This window comes from Atractosteus spatula, chromosome 21, assembly GCF_055471065.1.
Source record: "Atractosteus spatula isolate fAtrSpa1 chromosome 21, fAtrSpa1.hap1, whole genome shotgun sequence".
NCBI lineage: Eukaryota > Metazoa > Chordata > Actinopteri > Semionotiformes > Lepisosteidae > Atractosteus > Atractosteus spatula.
The window spans coordinates 6,104,316-6,129,761 of record NC_142726.1 but is presented as its reverse complement, the minus strand read 5'-3'; the positions used below and the strand labels follow the sequence as shown (position 1 = coordinate 6,129,761).

General features: G+C 42.8%; 1 protein-coding gene across 2 annotated transcripts in view; it reads left to right on the top strand.

The window, feature by feature from the left end:
• The first annotated feature begins 3,184 nt into the window (after positions 1-3,184).
• znrf1 (zinc and ring finger 1) overlaps positions 3,185-25,446 on the top strand; it is a 48,918-nt gene continuing 26,656 nt past the window's right edge. Inside the window, exon 1 of one of the 2 annotated variants that reach the window (XM_088939277.1) lies at positions 3,185-4,172. In XM_088939277.1, the coding sequence (XP_088795403.1) occupies positions 3,785-4,172 (388 nt within the window). In that variant the 5' untranslated portion in view covers positions 3,185-3,784. The remainder of the gene's footprint in view (positions 4,173-25,446) is intronic. The other variant, XM_088939276.1, reaches the window with a different exon arrangement.

The following is a 25,446-nucleotide window of genomic DNA, read 5'->3' as shown; positions in this document are numbered from 1 at the left end:
TTGGTAACTTGGCCCTGGTGAGACTGTGCGTGTGCCTTGCAATGGACTTGCGTTAGAAAATGAAAGGATGGAGTGATTCCCTCGACAGGCCCCTTTTAAGGCTGTGTTTAATATGTGGTGTAACTCTAACATCCCTTTTTATGACAAATCCGGAGAAATTCGGAACAACACACACAGTGCGCCTGACCACCCGAACTGTTGTTGTTCAAGTGCTCTGCACAACACCTCACTGTTTCAGTGCCTTCAGTACAGGCCACCCAATCTCTCTCATTTATAAATAAACAGCCACAGCCATTCCAGCAATCTGAAGAATGGCGCCAGTACAAGTATGGAAGTCTTTACACCGAGAGGGTCTTCACTGTGATTGCTGGACAGAGGCTAGAATCACGTTGAAGATTTCCAATTAAGGTGCCGGGAACCACGCTGGAGAAACATCTTTTAGGTAGATTTTTTTCCGCTGTTTAGCACAGTCTTGCAGGACATTTTATCCTTGCACAAGCTGCACGCGCCCAGCAGTAAAATGAGTGAATGAGTAAAGTAGAACAGATCACGGCCTAGCTCTTATGGCAGAACTGCACAAGAACAATCACACATTTAAATGACCAAAATTTTTCCTCCCCTCCTGTTTCTGTTAAACATTATTGCTATATGATTCATTTAGTTTCAGCACTTTACAGAAACATAACCTTGTTTGTTTCTGCCACATGAGCTATCCACATCTTGTCATTAAAGGCCTCGAATGGCTTTATATTGTCCTGTCTGATCTTCCTTGCTGTGGTGCAGAAAGGTGCCAAGCATTAGCTTGAAAAATACAGTGTATCTCCTTATTCCAGAATGTATGCAGAAATCTGTTAGACCTTTTAGCTCTTATATACAGTACATGTCTGCCATTCATAGATCCACTTTGTGCTACACAGATCAGACCCTCACTGTTGCCTGTCATCACACAAACAAATGTAAATAGAGAATTATGGTTCAAATTAGATCTAAAGCTACAATACTACTGGATGTAGTTTTGGGCAGTCTCCAGATTACATGCATTCTCTACAGCCACAGTACCTACAATATCTGTCTATAAAAGAACTAATAGCTCTAGTTGCAGGTTTGTCCACTGGGAGGCTCTGTTTTGCAGGGATTGAATCGGTGTACATATTGCAATTGCTTATAAGGGGTAATGGGGTAATTTTATACCCTTTCAAGTGGTGGCAATTTTGCTAGCTTCCCCTCTGACAAGGTCTGCAATGGTACAGAAATAAACAGAAAGGAAATGCATGATATAAAAGACTACTGAAGTTTCAAAAACATCAAAGTTAATGAACTAATGCAGCAAGCCATGAGTGTTCTTGCATATTGATGAAAGTATCTTCTTAATGTTAATACAATAGGTCTTTGTGGTGCTGTAAGTATTTTTAATTCAATGTTACTTCCTTACATAATGTTGTTTGTCCTACACTACTCTATTGTTTCCCTATTGATTTTTTGTCTGTGCTTTGTTATTTCTTAAAAGCACAGAAAAACAATACGATACTGGTGAAGTACTCTATAGCCCCAATACATAACAGTACTAATACAACACAGCAGTGAAGCACAACACCAATACATCACTGCATTAATGAAACACAGCACGGATAAAGTACCAAACCGATTCAGCACCTCACCAATAAAGTCCAGCACCAACACAGCACTGATACAAAACAGCACTGATTCAAATTCAGCACCGCTACTGCACAGTATCACTTCAATACAGCACAGTACTGATAAAAAACAGCACTGACAACATAAAGCACAGATACAGCGCAGCCCTGATGCAGTGCTGATGCTGCATAGCAAAACTACAATACAGCACAGCAGCCAGTGGGTCAGCAAGTGATCAGTCGGAGATAATTTGTGGCTGTGTTAATGACAGCTGGGCCATAGAAGTATGATTATACTCCCACACCCCTGACACTCACACTAAGTGTCCACCAAGGAACTGGTCTGAGGGCCAAGCTAGGGAGGAGGGAGGGATACCATGGAACAGGGGGTGTTCTTTACCGATATTCCTAGTTTTACTGGGGGTGGGCTATTTCCAGAACTTGAGGAACTGGGATTGGGCTGTTTACCAGGGGGAGTTTGCGTGTGAGATGTTAATTGGATACAGATGTTGCCTCCTGGGTAAAGCATGTGTATGGTTTGTTCAGATAGCCAGGGCTGGTCGCCTGTGCCACCTGTGCTCCGGTTAAGCCATAATTATCAAGGTGATCTTCAGTACCTGGGATAATTAAACAATTTGGAATCCATTTGTAGACAATTTATTGGAAATGTCAAAAGTCCTGCAATTGCCTGGATTGGATGTACCAAGGTTGCTTGCTCTCATATAATGTAGGCTGTAAGTACATTTGTACACGCTTTAAGCCAATTTTAGTTGTAACAGCAGTTGTGTTTTACATTTGTACTTGCTGAACAGTGTAATCACAGACTGGAAAAAACATATAAAATGATTTTAAACTGCTCACAAGAAAGAGATGTGAAATCTGGATATTTACTTTGTGGAACCATTAAAAGGTAAAGACTATGAAGCATATGTACTTCCTTACAGAGTTAAAGTGCTTTTCATTTGAATTACTGTTTGCACATTTTTGCACCTAGTAAAACATGGGGTGAATCTGTTATGGAAGGGTTGTCCTTGAACCAGGTCTCTCCCAGTCCCTAGCCTGGCAAAGCAGAGCCGCACTCTATGCTAGTATGCTCACATACTAAAAAACAGTGATTATGTTTATAAACTGTATATCATCAAAGGGATTCTTGGAAAGAACTATGAGGTCTTTTAAGGCGTCCTGATCTCGGATTCCCACAAATGATTCGTAAATTATTTTTAGAACTAAGATTTCGCAATACGAGACGCTTTGGATATTGGCGTCATTCCAAAATTCCCTCCACGATTTTGGAGATCCGTTTTCAGAAACTGTCGTCTGTGTACGTCTTGCGGCGAATAAGATCCTCGGTCCTCTTCCTGACTCCCCCACCGCGCCAAAACTCTTAGCTGTGAAGTCGTTACCAGACGCAGAGCAGACGGCTGTTAGCGGATGCCCAGCAGTGACACGGTTAAGCGTCTGCCTTTTCTATCTCCACGCTTTTAATCCGCGTATGCGCAGTGAGCGCTTCTATTGTCTCCGACCAGCAATGTAAGGAGAAGCTCGGGGAGCGTGCGAGCATGAGAGCAGAGGGGAGCGGCACACACTGACCCGACAGCGGGGGCATAAAATAAATCTGAGACCGATAGACGCTGTAGCAGGGGAGCAGGGATACCGACTGCTGCGGTTGTCATGGTTTGCTGAAGTGAGCAACACTTGTGAAAAAGGGGAAAATCCTGCTGCTTTTCTGAGTTTTTCCCCCCTGCTTTTTGGGTGGCGGAGGCTGTTTATTTTTTTTTATTTTGGGGGGGGGGGGGGAAACGTGTTGCTTTTTTTTGTTGGTTTGTTGCTGTTGGTAAGACAAGAGGGGACCCTGTGTTCTCACCATCGTTATTTTTCTGGGCGCACTGGGAGCTTTAAACTCGCTCATGTTTGGTTTGGAGGAATGCGCTGTTACATTGGTTAGACACAGCTGGTTCAGGCAGACTTGACAAGCTGGGATTTTTTTTTTTTTGCCTCTTGTTTGTCACCGGCAGTAACGGACCTGGGCTGTTTTAGTCCATTAACTGGGGCGCACCAGGGACCGAATTATCTGCCGGCTCTCGATTTTTTTTTTAAAAAAAAAAGACCCGTACTTTATTGAACCCCTCCCCATTCTTTGGGAGCTGTGAATGGGGGGCAAACAGAGCACAGCGGGGCGGCCCCGGGGAGGTTTTCCGGGTGTCTCGACGGATGACAGTGCGGTGCCACCCGCGGCCCACTTCGGGCACTACCGAGCGGGCGGCGCTATGGGGCTGCGCAGCCGTTCGGTCAGCTCTGTGGCCGGGATGGGGATAGACCCCACCGGCGCGGTGCCGTTTGGATTTTATGGCGGCCGGGGGACTGGGGACACGGACAGAGCCGGGGCAGGGTCTGGATCCGACGCGGCACACGGGAACGGGTACCAGGAAACAGGCGCAGGGCACCACACGGACGGCATGCTTTATCTTGGATCCCGGGGGTCGCTAGCAGACACTTTGCCTCTCCACATTGCGCCCAGGTGGTTCAGCGCACACAGCGGTAAGTGCAGCGCTCTAATTGAGCTCGCCTTCGCCGCGGCTGGAAAGACAGATTTTAATGAAGTGCATACCGTCAGTCTCGATGCAGGTTGCCGTGTAGCTCTGCTTTTAAACTTTTAATATCGCCCTCTTCGCTTTCCCCATTGCGGTTGATAGCTGCAGTGCAAGGAGCCGTTGAGAGCGAGGAGTCGGTCGAATCGCAGTCATTACGAAGCGTAAATGCGTTAATGTGACAGTTTTGTTTCAAGACCTGTGGAGCTATTATTAGGGTCCAAAACAATTTATTCTCGCAATGAATGCAGCTCCCCGCTGCCACACAACTAGTCACAGTTTAACATATAAATTAACGGGAAGAACATTAAACTCAGGACAGACAGCTCATCATCGAGCAGTTTATGCGAATAAAGGTGAGCTCAGCCTTATCATCCTAACTGTAGATGAGCTGTAAGGCGTCAGTAGTGGGTTACACTTAAGGTGGCAATCAGTTTCAAAAGATGGAGCCTTGTAGAAGAAAAGTGTTCTCTGTTTGTGAAATGGTTGTCTTTTAGGTTGTAGTTTTCCGGAGAGATTCAGGGCAGACTGAGGAAGTGGAAAGACCCAAGTAATTGTGTCAGTCAGAGGCTGAGATATGAAAGGTGCTTTAAGGCTGATGCCCGTCTCTCTCAGTTGAGTCACGTACATACTTAGCCGATCTGCCTGCTCTGTGCAGGAGTATAGTCACAGGCTGCTGGCTCTTTCAAGGTGACTGTCATGCTGGGTATTTGTATTTCCTTGTGTAACCCAGACCTATATATTAGACTGTGTTTTGCCCCTTTGGCACAAGTTTACAGGACTTCTCGGCCACATGATGTGTTTTCTCTAGCTGTCATGTAATGAGTACTCCATCCCGAATTACCATAGAAAAAGTGATACAGACTGCAGTTTGCACTGGCTACCCCACTGACAGTGGGCTTTATAACAGCAGCCTGACACATGTGGGAGTCAGCCGTGCTCATGCCAGGCTGAGAAATTAAATGCCTGCTCAGTACAATGTTTGTCACTACATGGGTAAGAGTCTGAACAAATTATCAGGCCCCATGTCAGGACAATTGGATTGAATATTGGAATAATTTGACACACAACCTGTGAATTGTACTGTACTTGTTTATTAGGCTGTAATCTGTCTGGGCCACTGCTAAGGGTTCCCACAGTTGTTCATTATGCTGAATGCCTTGGTCCTCAAAGAGCCTAGAATTCATTCTGAAAGCACCGATTCCCTCGAGAGTACTGGAAGAGACTAAAAACAGATGCTCCCGTGTTGACCTTGTTATGCAAGAGATCCACCTTGATATTGTGAGGAAAGAGAAGGGTGACGACACCTTTCCAAGCACATCTGTCAAGGGAAAGAGAGCAAGTTAAGACTGGCTCTTATTTCTAGGACACAGAGACTTTGCTTTCCAAGTCCCTGGCTGACTACGTAGAGCTATATCCATTTTTAAGAAATATGGGGAGGGGAGTTCAAGTGGGGATGTGCGTATTACACCTGTTGTGTAGCTTTGGAAACCCTTTCAAGTTAAATGAGCTTCTTACCCTTTTATAAATGTTACAGAAGAGAAAGCAACATCATAAATCATTATGGACATACATGCTGGCACCCTGTACCAGTAAAAGGTTATTCACTCTGTTTTGAGCAGGACATTGTCCCCTCCAGCTACACCAGTACTGATTTGCTGTTGCTTCCCAGTCTTGCCCATGCTGAAGCAGTGGGTCTGTCTCTGCCAGCAGTGCTCAGGGTTGGATAAGATTAGGGGTCTGAACTTCATGACACTGCCCAGGGTGCTCCCAGCAGACCTCATTGGGAAATAAGCTTGGGCTGTTTCTGCTTTCTTCAAGTACAACATCTTGTGAGTATCAAAGTTGAGAAACAGGCTTCATATTTAATGTTTGCCACCTTATTAGGAGTACATTTGCATGCTGCGTGGCACGAAAATAATGATAAATGCATACATTTCTCTTTCTCTTTCGTCACTATGGTTCACACACCAGCCTGTGGCCCCCCAAGACCTTAAATGGATTGAGAATGATTGCAGCCTGACCTCTGCTGCTGTGCACTTCATTTCCTCTCTCAAAACTCAACTCAAAACCTTGCCTATTTGTAAATAGAGGAATTTAAAGGCTGTTATTGTATTTTGTTGTAGATAGGCCTGTCTGTGTTATGTTATTAGGTTGGACATCGCAACAGTGTTTCTTTGGCTGGGGGGGTTTACAGTTACAACTGCTGACAAAACACCCTGAATTTGAACTTAAACATATTGCAGTGAGAAAACTGATGGCTAGGCCAATGATGTCAATATTCACATGATCTCATTTGTCAGGAGGTATTGGAGTCTGTGCGGATTTGATAAAAACAGAACTGAGATTTCTGTTGCCCGTATGACTTGAGTCCACTGTGGTCAAGAACAGAAGGTAGACGCACGTGCGTGTACAGCGGCCAGGCTGAACAGAGACACAGTGCACCCCACAGGGATGTTGATAGCCTTGCCTGGGGGATATTGGGATTTTCTATGACTGCATTCTTCCAGGGCAGCAATGGAAGAATAGCACACCTTGCTTCACTTACAAAAGGCTTATTAGCTGAAAGGTCCCAATATGTACTGTTTTTCAGACTTGAGGGTTCCCCCTGATCCAGCTGAAATGCCCCTGTTAAGCATGCAAATGCTCCATCTGGTTCTTGGCTGCCTGTTGCTTTGACTTTCAAAGCGAGCTCTGCTTCATGAGGCAGCTCTGTCTGGGCCCACAGGGATCTGAACAGCTCCTGTGACATTTCCCTGACTCTGAGGTGTAATATGTTTGTGCAAGAGGGATAATTGAGCAATATCTTCTTCCTAGCAAGGACCAGGCTCACGCTGTGATCCTTTACATTGAAGTCAGTCAGGTGGAACGTGTTATTTGCTTTGCATATCACCACAAAAACAAAGGAGACAAAATATGCAAGAGCTGTCCTGTAATATTCTTCACCTCAGACTTGGTGGTTTACAATGCCACTTAAGTTATTGTGTTCTTAAAATTGTTTCTACTTCATTTCTCCTCCTGAAAGTTAACACCCATCCTCAGAGAAATGGGAAGAAACGTCTAGACTGACTTTTATTTTGTCAATACAATGGACGTCAGTAAGTTTTAAAATCAACTTGACCGTAGACTACATGGCCTAAAGCGCTAATGCACACCCTGTACAAACAAGATAATGTTGGCAAGTTATGAAATAATGGAATGAAATGGATCATGTTGCCCTTTCTGAAGATCGCCATCCACGATTGTGACTTCTCTGTAGGGGGTGGAATTGGCCATGAACCCTGGTCTAATCTATCTCGCCTTTGCCGAAGTGTCATCTTTGTGTGCTGTTCTGCAGCACCTCATCTGGTACTTATTTTAAAAGTAGACTAGGCATGAACTGCAGCTGTCTGACATTTGATTTGAGTTAAAACCATCTTAAGTTAATGCTGACCAGGTCTGCAGTAGGTGAGCTCTTCTCCAAGGGGGTATGGTGGGAGTGCTGTAGTATAACATACTGAAATCAAGTTCGTCTTTAGCTGCCTGCCATCATGTTACCCTGATGGGTTGTAGTTTTGCAGCCGAAGCTGCCAGTCTTTGATCCTGCTCTCTGTAAAAACTCCAGCTCCCCTCCACCATCTGTACAAAGTGTTCTATTGTCAGTGCACTGCATTTGACTCATGAGGCTGACTGTTTAACCGTACAGTATGTCGTGATGCAAAAGTGAGAATCTGCAACAATGGTAGAAGTAACTGTTTTTCTCGTGAAATGATATCAGCATCTGCATCATGCCGTTCATGGTGTGCAAAGCTAAGTTATACCAGATACAGCATGTTTGTGTCTGACCCTTTTGTACTTGTTTTTTTGTGTCTCATGCATCTCTCTGGTTAAGGCTGCTGATTGTGAACCCGGTGAGGCTCTGTTTTAGCATATCTTGATGGCCTTCATGGTCAATTCTTTTTAAATGGATAATGTGAATAAATGAAAAGATAGTTTTTTTCCTAGCTAACATCTATTTCTATGGATTGTGTTTGGGATTTCAAATCTTCAGGTGTTGCTGACTATGACGGGTTAGAAAATGGTCTAGCTGCAGAAGTTAGAGAAGAAAGGAATGAGATGGCAGTTTAGGTGAGTCTGCACATTAGCGTTTGTGATGATCATGTACGTCAGGCCTTCTACACAAGAGACAGCTGGGTCCTGTGAAATCCTGTAACAAAGACCCTGGAACAGGTCACACTGGAGGGGTGAAAGGTTGTTCCAGTTTTCATGTGTGTTTTCAATTCTGATATTTGAATTGGTAAGCAGTAGGCAGGTGGGTCTGGACAATTAAAAAGCCTTGCTTCTGAAGCGTGTGCTGAGCTCTTTCCATCACTTCTCTTCTGGCTGCTATGGTTAGTACGAGTGTCCCTGCAGATCCAGCCACCCATTTTCTAACTGCTTCTTCCAAATCAGGGTTGCAAGGGAGCCAGAGTCTATCCCAGCAAGCAAAGGGAGAATGGCAGGGTACATCCTAGACAGATGCCAGCCCACCACAGGGCAGACAGGCACAAGCGCTCAACCACTGGTGCTAGGGTACATTTTCCCAGAAGCAATGAATCTGCCAGTATGTCTTTGGACTGTGGGAGGAAAGCAGAGCGCCCGGAGGAAACCTATGCAAACACGGAGAAAACATACAACATACAACAGTTTTGGAATTGAAGCAAGAGCCTCAGTGCTCTGCAAGACGGCAGTGCTAACCTCTGCTCCTCCATTACCGCCCCACCATTCACCTCAGGGATGTTAAATCTCAGCTTTGATCCTTAGCGCTGGTGAGAACTATGTCAAATCTTTAAGTCCATATATGGGAGCAGGAAAACCCATTTTTTTTTGCTTTTTTCACTTAAGTATGTATTTTTTTGGAAAGTTAGCCATGGTGTCTCCTTAAAGGTAAGAGGAAAGAAAGTACAGAAGGTTCGATAAATCCTGCTGTGAATTCCACTCTCCCACTAAGAAAGGAAACGGGCACCTAAATGAACAGAATATGTTGTGAAAGTTGTTTGTAAAGCTCATGCTGGTGAGCAATTTGGATGAGAAATGAGTCATTTAAGTTACCCACGATTTTCCCAGTAAAGTGTTTTCAAGGGAACTTGGAATAACCAGACATGCAAACATGCTGTTAACTTTGTCATATAAGCATTGAAAGTCAGATGAAGCAGCCACCTGAAAGTCACTGATGTCTCCCTTGTGCCAAGCATGCCTGTAGAAAATCAGAACAGCTATGATGTGAATTTGTCTTCCCTTTGTTCCATTCAATTCCCAAACGTCTTTGTCAAGTGACTCCTTATGAGAGGAAAGCCATCACAAATTAGATGTGTTCAGATCAGCCGGAAAAGACAAAAAGAATTGAAGAAATTAGGTTCTTAAAATGATGGTGTTTGTTAAAAGCAGGCCTCAGGCTGTTACTGGGAGAAGTGGTCAGAACACTGGTCGCAGTAGGCTGTGGGTTCAAATTCAGCAAAGGGCACTGCTGCTGCACTCTTGGGTACTTCACTTTCATAGCTTCAATGAAATGCCCAGCTATGTAAAAGCACACAAATCTAAATCAATTTGGATAAAAGCTTCAGCAAAATAAATTATAAGCCTGTATAATGGGTGCTGCTGTATTACAATATGCACCTCCACTAACAGAGGGATTTGTCTACTTTACCCATTTTTTGTCATGAATGTATGCATCAGGCCTTGTTGACACATTTTTTTCTTCTCCCTTATGCGCTTATTGTTCCGTTGTTTTAAAAGATGCTCATTATAATATGGTAGGACTCTGTGAGTGTTTGGAGGCAATGGGATTTCACTTGTGGTAGGAACAAAAACAAGTGAGATTCACAGTTTAAGAGTACCAATTTATAATCCATGCTTCAGACAATGCTTGTATTTATCTAGTGTTGCTGGTGCCATGTCATTGCTAATCTGTCAGTTCTGCCATTAGTAAATCAATAAATAACTGCACAGTTTGCAGACACTTATTTAAAGCAACTAAAGAGACTAGAAGTTGAACTGTTCTTAAGCAACTGTAGTTATTTCCAGTAGTGCCTTGGTTTTATATCTGGAGGATGGCAGTGTAATTAAGTTAAGTAACGCAATGTCAGCATGTCGCAGACATGGGATTTGAACTGGCTACTTTCTGGTCACACTCCATTTTCCTTAACTATGGGATCTGACACTTGAGTAAAACATGAGTAAAATCTAATCGCTCTGAATGACTGAGCAGTAACCACATCAAAGAGAACAAGCCATGTGCAGAGAGATATTTGGACAGTGAATTGATCATGTGAGCATATGACCACTACATTAACAAATGTGTGCAAAGAAAATTGGAACTTACACAGTCTGTTTTCACTGATGCAGTGATAACACGAATACTTCTAGAAACTGTTAAAGGGCATACTTCAATGCTTTTGCACATTATGCACTATTGAAAAGTACTTTCTGAATCATTCTCAGTATGTCTAGCTCTTTAAAGTGGAATGTGTTCTTTCATCCTATTCAAAATGTACTCAACAGTATGCTGTATATAGTGTATGGGTTACATGATGTTTTACCCTCCTCTTAAAAGTGGTTCTGTTGCAGTTTATCACCCTGGATTTGTAGAGTTTTATTTTGTGGCATCTTTCATGTTGGTTGAATTTGCCACACATGTTTTTTAAATAATTTGCTCAGTTCGTGGTGAAAATCACCTAGAGTTAACGGCAGAAAATATTTCCCTTGGTGCAGGAATTTCTCTGTGGATTCCTCTTCTGGCGGGACTGCAAATGCACTGTTAGGATTAGATAAATGTTTTGGTTTTCAGTTCTTAGGCAGTGAGGATTTAAAAACAGCTGCAGTCTTCAAGAGAGGACGCCTGGATGTGAAACTAAGCAGGATCTTGCTGGTGAAGGACACCCACGGGGCCCTCCTGAGATCTGCGCAGAGGTGTGTTTTGGCCAGAGGCGCTGGGGTTATTCTCAACTGTTTGTTTGCAGAAAAAACCCAGCAGAGCAGTTCAAGTACTGAGCCGAGCGCTGCTCGGAGCTGGTTTTTGCAACTTAACAGGGTGAAACTTTGCAGGTTTCCTGCTAAAGTAAGAGCTAGAGCAGAATGCCAGCTAGGTTCAAGATGGAGTAACACTGATAAAAGGTTACCATGGTAAACGTATGGTTTTTAGATGCATTCCTTTTTGGCAGTGTTGGAGAACAATGTACTATTGTGAGCACCCCGTGCCCTTGTTAACCCTTGTAGTCAACGTTATAGCCCTTGGGTTTGGAATCCCCTGTGGTTCTCGGGGTGTTGACACCTGTTCTGCCCAGGAGGGAGAGGAATGCTGGCTCATCGGTGCCATTCGCCTTTTCGCACACTGCAAGTTCCACGCTACTGCTGCCCACGAAGATGCAGGCAGCCAGCAAGCTGAGACAGCCTCGCCCTACCCTGGAGGCACTTTGCCACATGCGCTGCCCAGCTGATCCAGCTGTGAAATACTTGCTAGCGGCAGCCGCTGACGCAGCCCAGGATCCTGGATCACAGGTCTCTGCCTGTTCACGGGGGGGGGAGTTTTACTGGTTGGGCCACTTGGGAGCTCCCTAACAATTCAGTTCGAGGAAACACCACAATTGTCCCAGAAATGTCAGAAAGGGACAGCACAGGCACGTTAAAGCCCCAGGGCACTATAGCAGAAGTAAGGTGAAGCCATGGTGCGCATCGTGATCATTTCACCATGGTGAAACTTTACAAGGCAAGCCAGGCCATGAACTTCGTCTTAATCTAGTTCACGGCATAGGAGGCCAGGCTGAGGTGCGACTGGCAGTTCTCGCCTTTGTGAGCAGGAGTTGCACACACGAATGCTGCTTTTCCCAGTTATTCGAACACTTTTTGACAAGCTTGACTCTCAAAACAAACATGTGCCAGATCTCCCTGTGCAGTGATATCACATTTCTAAGTGCAGGTAATTCCTATATTATATATTTCCTGGTACAACATCTCAAGGTGCTGAATAGCCTTAATATTATAACTCAAGTTGCAAGCTCAAATTAGCCATGCAACAATGCAAATAAAACTCCCATTTCAGGTTTTCTGAGCTGCAGGCTCAAACTGTACTGCTGGAACACCTCCAGGTGTCTATGCAGATACTGTATGTTCTATTGAAGGCTGATATAGCCAACACCTAGAGTTGGGCTCTGCGACAAGGCAGACCTGGAGTGGCTCCTGCTGATGTACAATGGCAATCTGTATTCAGTATGTGGCCTCAGTTAGCATACAGGTCCTGTGAAGTACTTAGGCAGTACCACTGCTCAAAGCCCATGTTCTAGGTTTGTTTTTCTAGGTTTACTTCAACAAAATGCTAAGTTGTCTTTGAAATAATCATTTTCTCTAGGTCTCATAAATGCCGTAACCATTTATATGTAATAACCACAGTGAGCAGTTTATATTAATCAATGCACAAATGCTTCCCAATTGATCGATTTTACGTTCTCCAGAACCTAATCCTATAGTTTCCAGCAGGTTGGCTGCCCCTAGCTGTTTTGGCAGCACATTAGGTGTCACTGAGGGAAAGTAGGTCACCACAGGCCCCGAGAAAAGCTTAATGTCTTCTCCCCATAGGCTGACTCCTGTTTTACAGTACAGGCCTGTACAGCTATAGGCCCAGGGCTGCTGTTGCCATGGCAACCCCACTATCACCACATCCAGTGTTTTCAGGACTCGGTGCACCCACGGTTCCTGCCAGGCCTAGTGTCCCTCACCCTCGGGACACAAGGAGGAGAGATCTGGGGAACAATTGATCGCTGTAGTGTTCAGCAACCGCTGTTGTTGGGAGGAGAGTGGTCTCTCCTTCCTCAGATGTCAGCCCTCTTTTCTTTGTTTCCCTCAGCATGCCCTTTCAGAAGAGTGGTGCCTTGAGTCTTCCTTACTGCTGTTAAGAGATGTCTCAACGTTCATAGCAGTCATTATTTTATGAAATTCCGTTAAAAGCAAATGTAGTAACTCGGAAGCGCTGGATTTTGGAGTAGCGTCACCAGGAACTGTTTCTCTTTTCTTGTTTTGGGGCCCATCGATTGCATCAGCATCCCCCCAGCCAGCTGTCACACCAGTAACGTGGCTGAACTAACTGAACAAAGTCGCAGGTGGTTTAGAAGTGAGGGGAGGGGATCCACATGTTTACCGTCAGCAGGTCACTTCTGCCAGGAAGTGTCTGTCGCCCACACTGGGTTTCCTCTGTAGTCGCATTGCCCTCGCTGCGGGAATGGTTCACTCTGCGGCAGAACGCAGTTTAATCTCCCCCAGTGTCATTTTTCATGTAAACCTAACAAGAAGACGCTGGTCTTACAAGATAAATGGCTGTAGGAGGCTGTGGGGGTAGGCTAGGAAATTGTGGTTTCATTGCTGCTCTTCAGTTTGCATCAGTGTAAGGCTTGATCCATTCTTGGTTCAGAGGGATCCAGATTCAAAGGTGAAGCAGTTGAATGCATGTCGGATCTCAGTTTTCCTGGGTAGATACTACGTCAGTTGTGGTTTTGTGTGCTTAGCATTTGGCTTTTCCCGGTCCTCTTTATGCACACAGGCATGCCCCAAGGTGCTTTCTGGACCAATTTTGCAGATGTTTGTTTTTTTTTTAGTTTTCAAAAATCCATTGTTCTTTTAGTATACTGGTTCTTGTGAAATTATAAAAGTGTTTTAAGGGATTACCTTCTGGTTATATCATGCTGGAGCGTGTGTTTTAAGTTGCCTTTAGCTGTATTTCATGGAATTCCTTCCTGGGGTGCTGTCTGTGAGGAGTTTGCATGTTCTCCCCTTAGAAATAAAACGGATAGAAAATGGATGGGCGGCCGAAGTGAATGCTCCGGGGGGCTTTGCTGACCACTACGGATACACCAACACAGGCTTAGCCCACTGGTTCACAAAAAAAGTTAAGGGATTGGCAAAATAGACCAAGATCACCTGACAGACCCCTTGAGATTCAACACTGAAACATAACTGGAGGATACAAGTGGAAACTATTGGAAAGGCTTTTTAAAACTGGAAACAGGAGGTGCTTTACATAGAGGGGTGTGGGTGTCTGGAACAAGATACCCAGCCACACTTTTGAACTGATGCCCCTGGCCTGTTTCAAGAAACAGCTGAATGAGATGAATCAATTAATCAATTAGCAACCAAATGACTGTAATGAGCTGACTAGCCTCCTGCCATTTGCAAGCTTTCTTTATGGTTTCACATTTCTGTTCAATATGTGTCTGTGCTGTTTTTATTCCTTTTTCACTTCAGCTAGAAAAGGGAAGTAAAAAAATCAAACCTTTATGGTTGCTTATTTTAATCTGTTGAAGACATGAAGCTTCTTTTGCTCATGATATTAAGAGTTTTCAGACTACTTTTGCAACATTCCTGAAGCACATAAAGTAAAGGATGCAAAGGCTACTAGGATGAGCTGTATTAATACATCAGATCTGGCGAGACTCTTGCTGCTGTATATAGACTCCCTGCACGGTTGTTTCTGTCTTCATTCTGACTGGGCTGGAGTCGAGGCTGTACGTCTGGTCAATTTAATACAATACTGTTACGATTAAGAGGGCCATTACTAATATTCTCCTCAGGTCCCAAGAACCGCAATAATGATTCTTTAACTTAAACATACTTCACGTATTTGAGAGAATTGAGTGTCTTTAGCTTGGAAAAAATACTTTAAACATATTTGATTTGGGTATTTAAAATCCTGACGGGTGCAGACAGAAATGAGCAATTATAGAGAGGGAGCAGGTTGCACAACCTTCTAATGCACATAGAAGAGTTTCAGGGTCAATTGCTGACTCGGGGAGTGTAGCTTCTCTCTGATCCCTCAGAAACCAGCTGGAAAAGGCTCCAGGTTTGGTCAGGTGGCAGAAACCAAACAAGTTTTTCTTTCTGGCCTTTCTTACACTGCGATTACCACGTTAGCCTTCACTCCAGGAGCCTTCTTTACTGTGCTTCTGGTGCTCATTCTGTTTACACCTTTCAGTTGCCTTGCACACTGTAAATTGCCCTTTGAAGGCAAAAAGAATCGAAAGCTTCATACACTTCTATATTCAGCTCGTATCTTGCAGGCAAGGACTAAGAAGGAAGATAATGGTATAAAAACACATTTCCTGTTTCATGTTGCAACATCACATTGTAGCAGTTAGCAGACCATGAAGAAAACTACAAAGCTAGCGAGTGGTCAAGGCTAACCTCCTTGTTGCATTGACAAGACTGCACGATTTCCTGACAAAGGACCATTCTAAAACCAGTCGATCATAGTCTGTTCACATGTCTGTCCAGGCTTTTGTATATTTTGCTTATATACATTCTTGTATTTTTCAGTTCTAGAAATTCTGTTAAATGTTCCATCTTGTTGGAAGTGAAAATATTGTTTTTTATTTGAAATGGCCCACTCATTCATTTCTTGTTCCTTGCAATACTTCCTGTCTTTTTAATGCAACAGTGACCTTTCGCATTACCGATACAGACTGCAGTGTTGAAGGTGTTTGGGTTCTTTGCAAAGACTGCACGTCCATTTCACTTGATTTCTGGATTATTGTATGGCACTGTATATCCCATGAAAATCTCTTAAAGTCTTCTCGAAGTGCGTGCAGTGCTTTAAATGACAAAGAAAGCAAATGATTATATGCCCAAGGGATCATTAACGCATCCGATGAAAGTATGCCTTTATCTCCATGACATGACCTAAATGGTAAAGATGGTCTGGGTATTCTTTCAGTCCAGTCTATGCCTCATTCTTTGATTGGAGGGGTCCTCCAGGGAAAGACCTCTGACTAGTTGAGGTGCCTGCAAGTTTCTGACAGGGTCAGTGTGCCTGTCCTCTTGCTGACATTAGAGCCATACTCCTAGCTTGAATCCTCTCTTCATCACAGCCAGGCTTGTGCAGGGGAGATAAGTGGTAAATCAGGCTCACTATTGCAGTACGGGGCTTTTTTGGGCAGGTACTGTGAAAGTAAGTGGTAATCATACAGTATGTAAAGAAAAGAGATGGCATTTTAAGAAAACTGAAAACCGGCTTTCTAGGAATGAGTAACAAAAAATGTGTGTTAAGATGCATCTCTGTAAATCATCAGATCAAACATCCCAACTACTCTTACCGTCTTTGCAAAGATAAGAATAGATAGGAATGACTCAAACTTATCTTGTCAGAATTTGGAACAGTGCTTGTGTTCTGTAAGCATTGAACTGTAATTCATGTTTGTTTTGTCCAGTGATTTTTTTTCAGGATCACTGTGTGCTGCACAGAGACTCAAAGGTACAAGTTGACAGCAGAAAATTATCAGGCAGCGATGCAGCTGGGTATTGATTTCAATTGTGGATGTAACTTTAAGATCAGACTTGCTGTCTTTCCTTTAATTACATCACAGATTTTGCCTGGGAAGCAATTGCAAAACCACATTCCAAGATGCCAAGGTAAATGAGATTGGTTTGTTAAATGAACAGAAGACATTTAGGACAATTTGAATAAGTACTGTTTCTTTAGGCAGTATTCCAGCATGTTTAAAAAGGCTCAGGACTTAATGTATTTCCTGGTTTCCATCTAATTTAAAGAGCTGCTTTTCTTAGGTTTTTTAATGATAACTGTGACCAACAAAATTTTGGAGTATAAAACATCTTTAATTTCCTACAGACATTTCACTCAGGTTTCTAGTTTTAGTTAAATGCTGAAACAGCTCTCTGTAGGGTTGTAAATGATATTTTAGTGCTGTGTTATGTTTTTTTTATTTTATTAATTCTTGGCACTCCTGAATTTAACTGGTGCCCCAAGGAATGTTCAACATTTCATGTCACACTTAGTACCTGGAGCTTCTTCATGAGAAGGAATGAAATGAAACTGTTTGGCAGTTTGGAAGGAAAATTCCGGTAAAACCAAGTTGTCCTTGGCTCCACTCGCTGCTCTGTTGAAAGAACCAGAAGAGATCTGACCGGGCTTGATATTAGGGGTACAGAATGTCCAAAAACCTTGGGGTAGCATGCCCTTTTTAGGAGGGGTGACTAAGTATGCTGGAAGATCGTAGGAGGAATATAACCCTTTGGCACTCGCAGGGAGGTCAGAGTCGAACCTTCAGCTCTCTGAGCAGCGGGGGCAATCAATACTTTACGCCCACAGTACCCTGGGGCGAGGCTGGTGGGGGGACAAGAGGCAGATCTTTGTCCCACCTGAAATCGGTAGCACATGCGCTCATGGGCACAGTTTTTATGAGGGCCATTTAGGGATTATCGGTTCTTGTTTTCGTTGCTTCCTAGAGCTTACAAATAAAAGATTTGTCAGTCTTGCATTTGGAGATGTACTCAAACTGGAAAAGAAAGTTGCTGCTGTTTTGTGTGGTGCCAAGTGTCCATCATTGCACAGTTCGGTAATAGCCAGTAATAATGGTCATCAGTAAATGGTAGTTAACCAAGGGTGATTGTACCAAGTGTGTCATGCACTCTGTCTAGTAGATCTGCCAACTCGGTTATCTGTTTTACGGCAGACATATAACTGCCATCCTGGTTTTATTGTCCCTTCTGTTATTGCATATCTGACTGGAAAAGGAAAGTTCTGATGTTTTGGTGCCGTCGTCTGGGTTTCTCGGAAATGTAGCATTGAGATCAGTTGACATGGGTTACTTGTCTCTGGAGGAACTCTGGGGACATTGCTACCAGGATGCTTGATGGTACTTGATTTCTGTGGAGGCTAGATTGTGGAAACTCTTCAGGTAAATCAGCAGGGCAGTCTCAGAGCTGTTAGAATCTCATTAATCACAAAAAAGTCTCCCTGAGCGACAGGTAATGAAAAACAATTTGTCTTTCTGGAGCTTTATTTTTGCAACATTCGCCTGGAGAATACAAACGACTAAGGCTGGGGAGGGGGGGTAAATGTTTTCCGATACTGCGACATTGTTGTTTTCATTATCCGGGTAGGTCTCGGGCATGGAGCTCGGGAACTCTGAAAGCAAGATATTGTGAAGTGCCAGTGTGATCTTTCACATCTATTTGACATGTCTGCAATCATCTTTTTTCTCCATGGGCCGCTATATGATGAGTTTGTAAACTAAGGATCCCACAGTTTTTTTTAATATTTCTAAAATTTCACGATTGGAATGGAGGGACGCGCTCCTTACCCAACAGCAGTCTCTTTTGTGAAATGACTTGATGCGATTCTTGGGTCATTAAGCTGCTAACAATCAAATAAGCAAGATGAAGGGGCCGTTTGGCCTACTTCATGTTACCAAGCTTTCTTTTAAGTTTAAAAACATGTCAGGATGTGGGACAATTTTAAGGGAAATTATAGGCATTCTGCTTAAACCGCTGGAACAATGTGTTGTGATATGCAAAATAGAGTTTTCCCCATTTTCTGCTATTAATGACATTTCGGTGGGGCAGCAAGTCTGAAGCTGGTTTGCTTGTATCGGTGGCAGTAGCAGAGAACCCTGATGGACTCGTAAAAAAAAAATGGCCAGATAGCCATTAGCAAGTCTTTAGCTCTTATTGTAATATTGGAGGAATGGGACTTTTGATTGTGTGGGAGAATGCAATAGAATTTCCTTCACTCTCGGAATTAAGAGGTTTTAAAATCTGAGAATGGAGAAAAGCAACATTCTCTCCTTCTGCCGTTTCCATGGGAACTGCTATTCCTAATTCTGTAAGGTGAACTGTTGAGCTGAGGAAAACTCAGGCAGCAGAAATAGCTGTGGTACAGTTGTGGTCTCCCCCCCCCCCCCCCCCCCCCCCATTTTCCTTTGCCTTGGATTGACACATCCCACTGATGACAGTTTTTATATACCAGGTGAGCTGAATGGAGTCTCTTCTTTCAATACCTTTGTTGTTCCTTTTCATTGGTCTTTCACTACATTCAAATGCGTTCGACATGGTGCAGGCTGGATCTACACTGCTCTGGAGCTACCCTGGCTGTCTGGTATGTTTCAGATCAGCTTTTCTAGCTCCATGTAGGATCTTTCAGGAAAGAATTATCGACTTTCATTTTTGTGGACATAACATGTTAGTTTCATGAAAAAGACTGAGGGTCTACTGTACACGAGAAAGTCCCTAGAAGTTTTTTTTTTTCTGCAGCAAAAATTCTAATGAAACTTTGGTAGTCACTGCAAGAATTCAGTCATTTTGTAAACGCATGCGAATAAAACCTTAAGGGTTCCCCAAACACATTAAGACAAAGCAGAAACCTATACTAAGAAAAAAAGATTAATACATTTTACTGCTAGCTAATTGTAGTGTGAACATAAAATTGAAAATGTAGGTTCTCTTTTTATAGAACAAACTGCAGTCTGCCCATTTCTGTTCAACCTGACTCATCACTTCTAGAGTTTTTTTGTTTGCTCTTTTATATCTGGAACAGTTACAGAGGTGATGGGAGAAGTAGGTGCTCTCTAAGGCTATGCTGTGTCAGTCTATGTATGCAGGACTTCATTCCTTATGCATCCAAATAAATTGGGATGCAAAAGCTTTTACTGTATGAGAGGAAGACTTGTTTTCCTGTTCCAGAAATTGGCCATCGGTGCATTGATATGGTGTCATTTTTCATGTTCTGAAATATTACGTCAGCCGTTCCTGTGGAAACGAAGGATTGGGTCCTGTGAAAATCATCACCTTCTGACCCACAAAGTCAGGAAATTGTATTTCTGTCTTCAGTCTTAAATTTTCCTACACCTTTAAGATGGCAGGTTTTATTCATTCCAACCTAGAGACTCACTGGGTGTTTTCAAACAGCAGCATTAGCTTTGAACATGTACAGTATTGAAATCATATATGCAGTTATCTATTGCAGCAACAGCCTTATTTTATGCCCTTGAAGAGAGGCTTGGCTGTTCTTCCAGGCATGTTTACATACTGTCATGACCTGCTCCGGGTAGTACAAAGGCATCAGTTGCCAATTAGGTTAATTAGAGCACTGTAAGAGGCACAATCTGCATATGTTGTACTGTATTTCTCATGTTATACAATGTTATAAAGACAGTGCTGGTGTGTCCCTGTTTCTGACATGTAAAGTAATTAAAAAAATCAAACTGGCTTGACATCATGGCAGAATTACTGCTTAGTGTGCTGGATTATTTCAGCCTGTGTAATGGAGAATGCCCTTGAGTGGTCAACTTAAAATGGTCAAATTTATGACAAAGGCATCTTCAGCTCCAAGTCGTATAGGTGGGCTTTGCCTGAATGTAATTTAAAGAATCTCCTCAAATCACTGTAGAGAATCGGTGCCTGCCAGTGTTTTCTTGCATCCACCCATGTCTTTTTCTGCTTGGCGGTATCTCTGTCTTTTAAGCCAGAGGGTGAATTTGCTCCTCAGCTGGTTTTTCTTGGCGTCTTCTAGGTTTACTCTCTCTCTGTTAAGTTGGTGAAGGCTGCCTGCGTCCTAGTTTTCAGACCCTTTCATAATTCTAAAGACCTGAGATCTGCCCGACCAACACATCCCAAACTCGAAAACGATTCAGTTGTATGTCACTTCCAAAGACAGTCCTTCATTCTAATGGGCGCTGTTCTGGGCACTGCTGTTGGGACTGCCTAGTAGGTGGTAACCATAATTAGACACAATTGCACAACAGAATCTGGTGGAGTGTTGTACAGCAGAATCATTACTTCCTTTGACAAAGCCCTGCTTTGAATCCTGTACCGCATGGCCATGTATTGTTGAAGGACTAAGATAAGTCGAAGTTAACAGCTCGGATCCTTTTGGTGGGCTGTCTGCTCCATTACACAACTCCAAGGTCCTTTAACTTGTGTGTAATGCTTCACATCCGTAATGTTGAATTAACATCCGCCTCCATTTTGAATCTCTAAATATTCCTCTGAGGCTCCAAGCACTATTGTATTTGGGATCCTCCCATTATCGGAAAATCGCTAATTCCTGATGAGGGCCATGGACACTTGGGGCTGCTCCCCAAGCACAGGACACAGGGCAGGACTACATCCTGGATGGGACCACAGTCCATCACATTTTCTCCATTTGACTTATCTGATGTTATATACAGTATGTTTGCGTTAGGCTCACAGAGACCTGACTTGAGCTCCAACCAGTACGTGTCTTCAGGGGCATGTCTTCAATTCTGCAACAAATTTGCTGAAGCTGATGATTGTGGAATCCTTTAAGAGTCATCAAGGTGGGAACTCTGCGGTATTAAGCTACGATCAAACTAACAAGCCAAGTGAGCTGGACGGCTCTTTCCTCCCTAATTTGCTCGGCTCCCAAACAACATTACTGAAACTCTCAACTCTAAACTTTAGCATGGAATCGTTTGAATAAAATAACAAGTATAGATTAAATGAATAAAATAAAGGCCACGTCTTTATTATCCGTTTTAGTGTTGGTTCCTCACAGAATTATAACACTTTAACTTAATAAGCTTTTTTTATAATTCTTTAATGGATATTAACATGTTGTGTAGGTTGTCTTCCTTGCATTATTGAATTCATTGTTTCGTTGAATTTCAAAGCTTTAAACCTGCTTAATCCAAGATTTACACTGGTGCTATCTAAACCCTTTCAGTCAATAAAATCATTTCCTTTCTTCTTACATATTAACTGGACTCTTAACAGGCTCTCTATAACAAATAAGGTGCTGCTGATGTTGAGACTGCAGTGGAGTCAAGTAGAAGGATCAGAGGATATGTAGCCCTGGATTACAGGGTTAGTTTTATCCCACATTTGAGATCCTTATAAAATGCTTGAATGGTTCTTATAGAACATTCCTTAACTGTGTGGTAATTTGATTGACATTCTAAGCCTGAGGTTTTGCCTTATATTAATTTTAATAGACCTAACCTCCTTCACAATACAGTATATCTTCGTCAACTATAAAACCCCATTTGAAATGTTTAGCTTCCAGTTTCCTTGCAACTGGTGTGTAAATACTTGAAATTATCTAATATTTTGTGCTGAAGTCTTTTATCTCTGGCCTGTTAACTACATGCTTTTTGTTTTGCTTTTTAAATACTTTCAATCTCTTGTACAGCCTGTGTGATTTGGAATGTTTCTGCAGTTCACTTGCTATAATGTAACATGACTAGCAGACACCCTTGAGACGAAAATATAAATGATATAAAAACTAATGATCAATTGGAAGGTTTCAATCCTTTGCTCTTGTTATTTTAAAGCGAGAAATGCTGTGATGAACAGTAGATCCTGTATTCATGCAGGAGCTCTGAAGTTAGCTTCAAAGGTATTTCTTTCAATAAATAAATTCAGGCCTACAGGAAGCAGTATGAGATGTACTGTAAGAGTCTTTTGGAAGAGTTGCTGCCATCCTTTATCCTGTAGGAAAATGAGCCTGTCTCCCTTTGTTACTCCAGACATTATCTTGGTTTGACACTTTTGTTAGGATTCCTACACAGGGCTGCTCAGTTCATGCACACAATGCTGTAATACTGCAGCATGGCAGAGCTCCCTGAAAGGAAAATTGGTGAGCTACAATGTCAAACATGAAAACCGGGATTTTGGGATAGCCTGACCCTCATTTGTCTTATGCATGTTTGAGGCAGTTGACATTTTTACACTGTCTCCCTGCACCTGGTTGACACATTCAGACTCTTCAGACACATTTCTCCTGCTCACAAGGTAGATGGCTTTTCATTCAGCCTCTGGGTCCAGGCAAACCTTACGTGTCACACAGAAGGGTTTAGCACAGTGAACCTGTGCCTCACACAAGTGATTACGGCTCCATGGACCCTATATTTAAAACTCACTTAAAGCTGGGGGTTTTGCCACCAAGCATATCTGGGTCTTCTGTATTAGGTTCCTATTGAATTCTTCTTACAGCCTTTCACTGACCAATTACACCGTTCTCTCAGGACATGCTCTGTACAACAGACAACACCACACAATGTAGTCGGTATCTTAAAATATTGTAAATAATAGTAAGAGTACTGTATGTGCAAACAATAAATAAACGGAACAATAAGTACATGTAGCCAAGTGAGGGTGCAGAATGTAGAGCTGTGTTGAATTCTGTGGCACCGCACAGTTAGCTGTTCAGGATCCGCATTGCTGTAGGGTAGAAGCTGTTCTTAAGGCTAGTGGTCTGCACTTTAATGGTGCGGTACCACTTGGCAGAGTGCAGAGGGGAGAACAGTTCGTGACTGGGATGGCTAGGATCCTGAATAATGGATTATTGCAACAGCAGATGATGTCAATTTCATCGATTCATGGTACATCACATCCTGGAATCCTCTGTGCCATTGCCACAGCCCTTTGAAGACCATCTTGGTCATGCATGGTAGTATTGCCGTACCATACAGTGATGCCACAAGGGGTGCTGCAGTAGACTTTTGTGAGTTGTTGCTCCCCCATACCGCATTTCTTTAGGCTTTCCCTCCTTTTCCAACGTTTCCTACCATTCAGGAGTTTCAGTACTTGAATCTGAGCCCTTCGTAATCTTCTCTGTCGTCCTGTCACGCACATTTTAAACCAGGGAAAAACTCATTCTGTGGACTCTGTGTGAAGAGAGTCATTCTTCCCTTGATCTTACCAGAGCAGCAGTGACCTCTTTGTAAGCTGATGTCTGGCAACAGAAACCCATCATTTTCTCTGTGACGCTTCTTGTTGCTGGACAGTTCTTCGGTATTCCATCCAGTTCTCTCTGCAGTTGCCATATTATTGAAAAGGTAGACTTGACAACAGTTACCATGGTGGGTGGTGCTGTACTAGGCTGGCTGAGGTTTAATTCTGTGGTATCTCAAGTCTGGCCTTGTCAGCAGTAGTGAAGTGCACAAAAGAGGCGTTCAAAAAACAAGTTCTATTATGGTATTTATGTCTCAGTCGTGCTGTAAAGCAACAAAGAAGGCTACAATGTCACTAGGTAATCTGATGAAACTGTACAAATAAGAATCAGGAAATACTACAGCAGCCAATAAAAGGCTTTAATGTTGGAATCAATCACAGTTGCTCTATTTGGTATCATGTTTTCAACTTGGAGAAAATCTGAGGCAATTGTGCATTATAGCAGGGGCCATTGTTTCACCTTCATGTTTCATAGCAGGTATCGCACGCTGGCCAAAGGCTTTCCTCCTGGTGCAGTTTAATTGAACACAACTGTAAAATTAAAGAATCACAATGGGTCAGAGCACGATAGGGAAATTAAGTGTGATTCTAAAGGAAAAGACAAATCGCCTAAACTTGCACCTTCAGTTAGTTACAGTGTTCCTTCAATTCAGGATGGACGCTACATGTCTAATGATGTAAGAAAATGACGACGCAGTTCTTCTTCATTGCAGTCCAAGGCCTCTTAGCTATGCAAGTTGGCGAAAAGACATAAACTTGCATTTTACTGAGACATTTCTAAATCTAATCTCATGGACTTTGAAGTAGCTTTCATCCCCCATACAAAAGAATGTTTCCTTTTTAGCTGTCGCACAGATTTTTTTTAGATGACCCTGTGTTTCACTCAGATTGTTGCGTTGCTTTTGCTCGAAAGTTGAATGGCTTGTGAACGGTGATTGCTGGTGAGGGTAGCATAGAGTAAATGAATGAGTCTGCACACCTGTAGCCTATGCTGAGTAACTCTGTTACACTGGTAGATAAGTCAGGCTACACACACTATATGCAAGGGGAGTAATGACAGATTTGTCATTAGTCAGCACCTTACATTCTTATTCATCTGTGCTATTATACCATTATAACCACTGTGTAAACTCAACCCTATTAATTGCTAAAAGTCCTTGTTAATATTTTGAAACTATTTCTGGTCGATGCTCCACATTATTTTAATCCTTAATAATAATTCAGCGGCTGCAGGAGTCTGAAACAGGCTAACTAGCTGCATTATGGAAGCCGATAACCTGGCTTCTTTCGACAAGTGTCCAGCTGAGATCAGATCGATTAGGCACTAGCAACCAACAGTGTTAGATGGACCAAATGGCCTCTTCTCATTTTGTGTTCTTAATATAGCCTATTTGAAATGTTGCAACTGAGTTACAGACTAGGGATATAAGTGCTTCAGTATTTTGAATATAGTGCCCATAATTTCAACCACATGGAAGGTTAACCCAGAGAGAGTAGATTATCGCTGTTTCCTTGCCCTGTGTGTCTACTGATGTTGGCTATCTAAGACTACTCTGCTCTCTCAACAGGGAAAAAAAAACATTTCTGGGTTCTAGGCCAAACAGTCAGTCAGCATCTGTCTAGTCATTTCAAAAATAGATGTTAACAGAAGAGAGAAGCAGTACTTCAGTTGGGTTGTGTAATGCAGGATAGTGTGTAGAATTCCCAAAAAACACATTCTTTGGAAGAGAGATTGC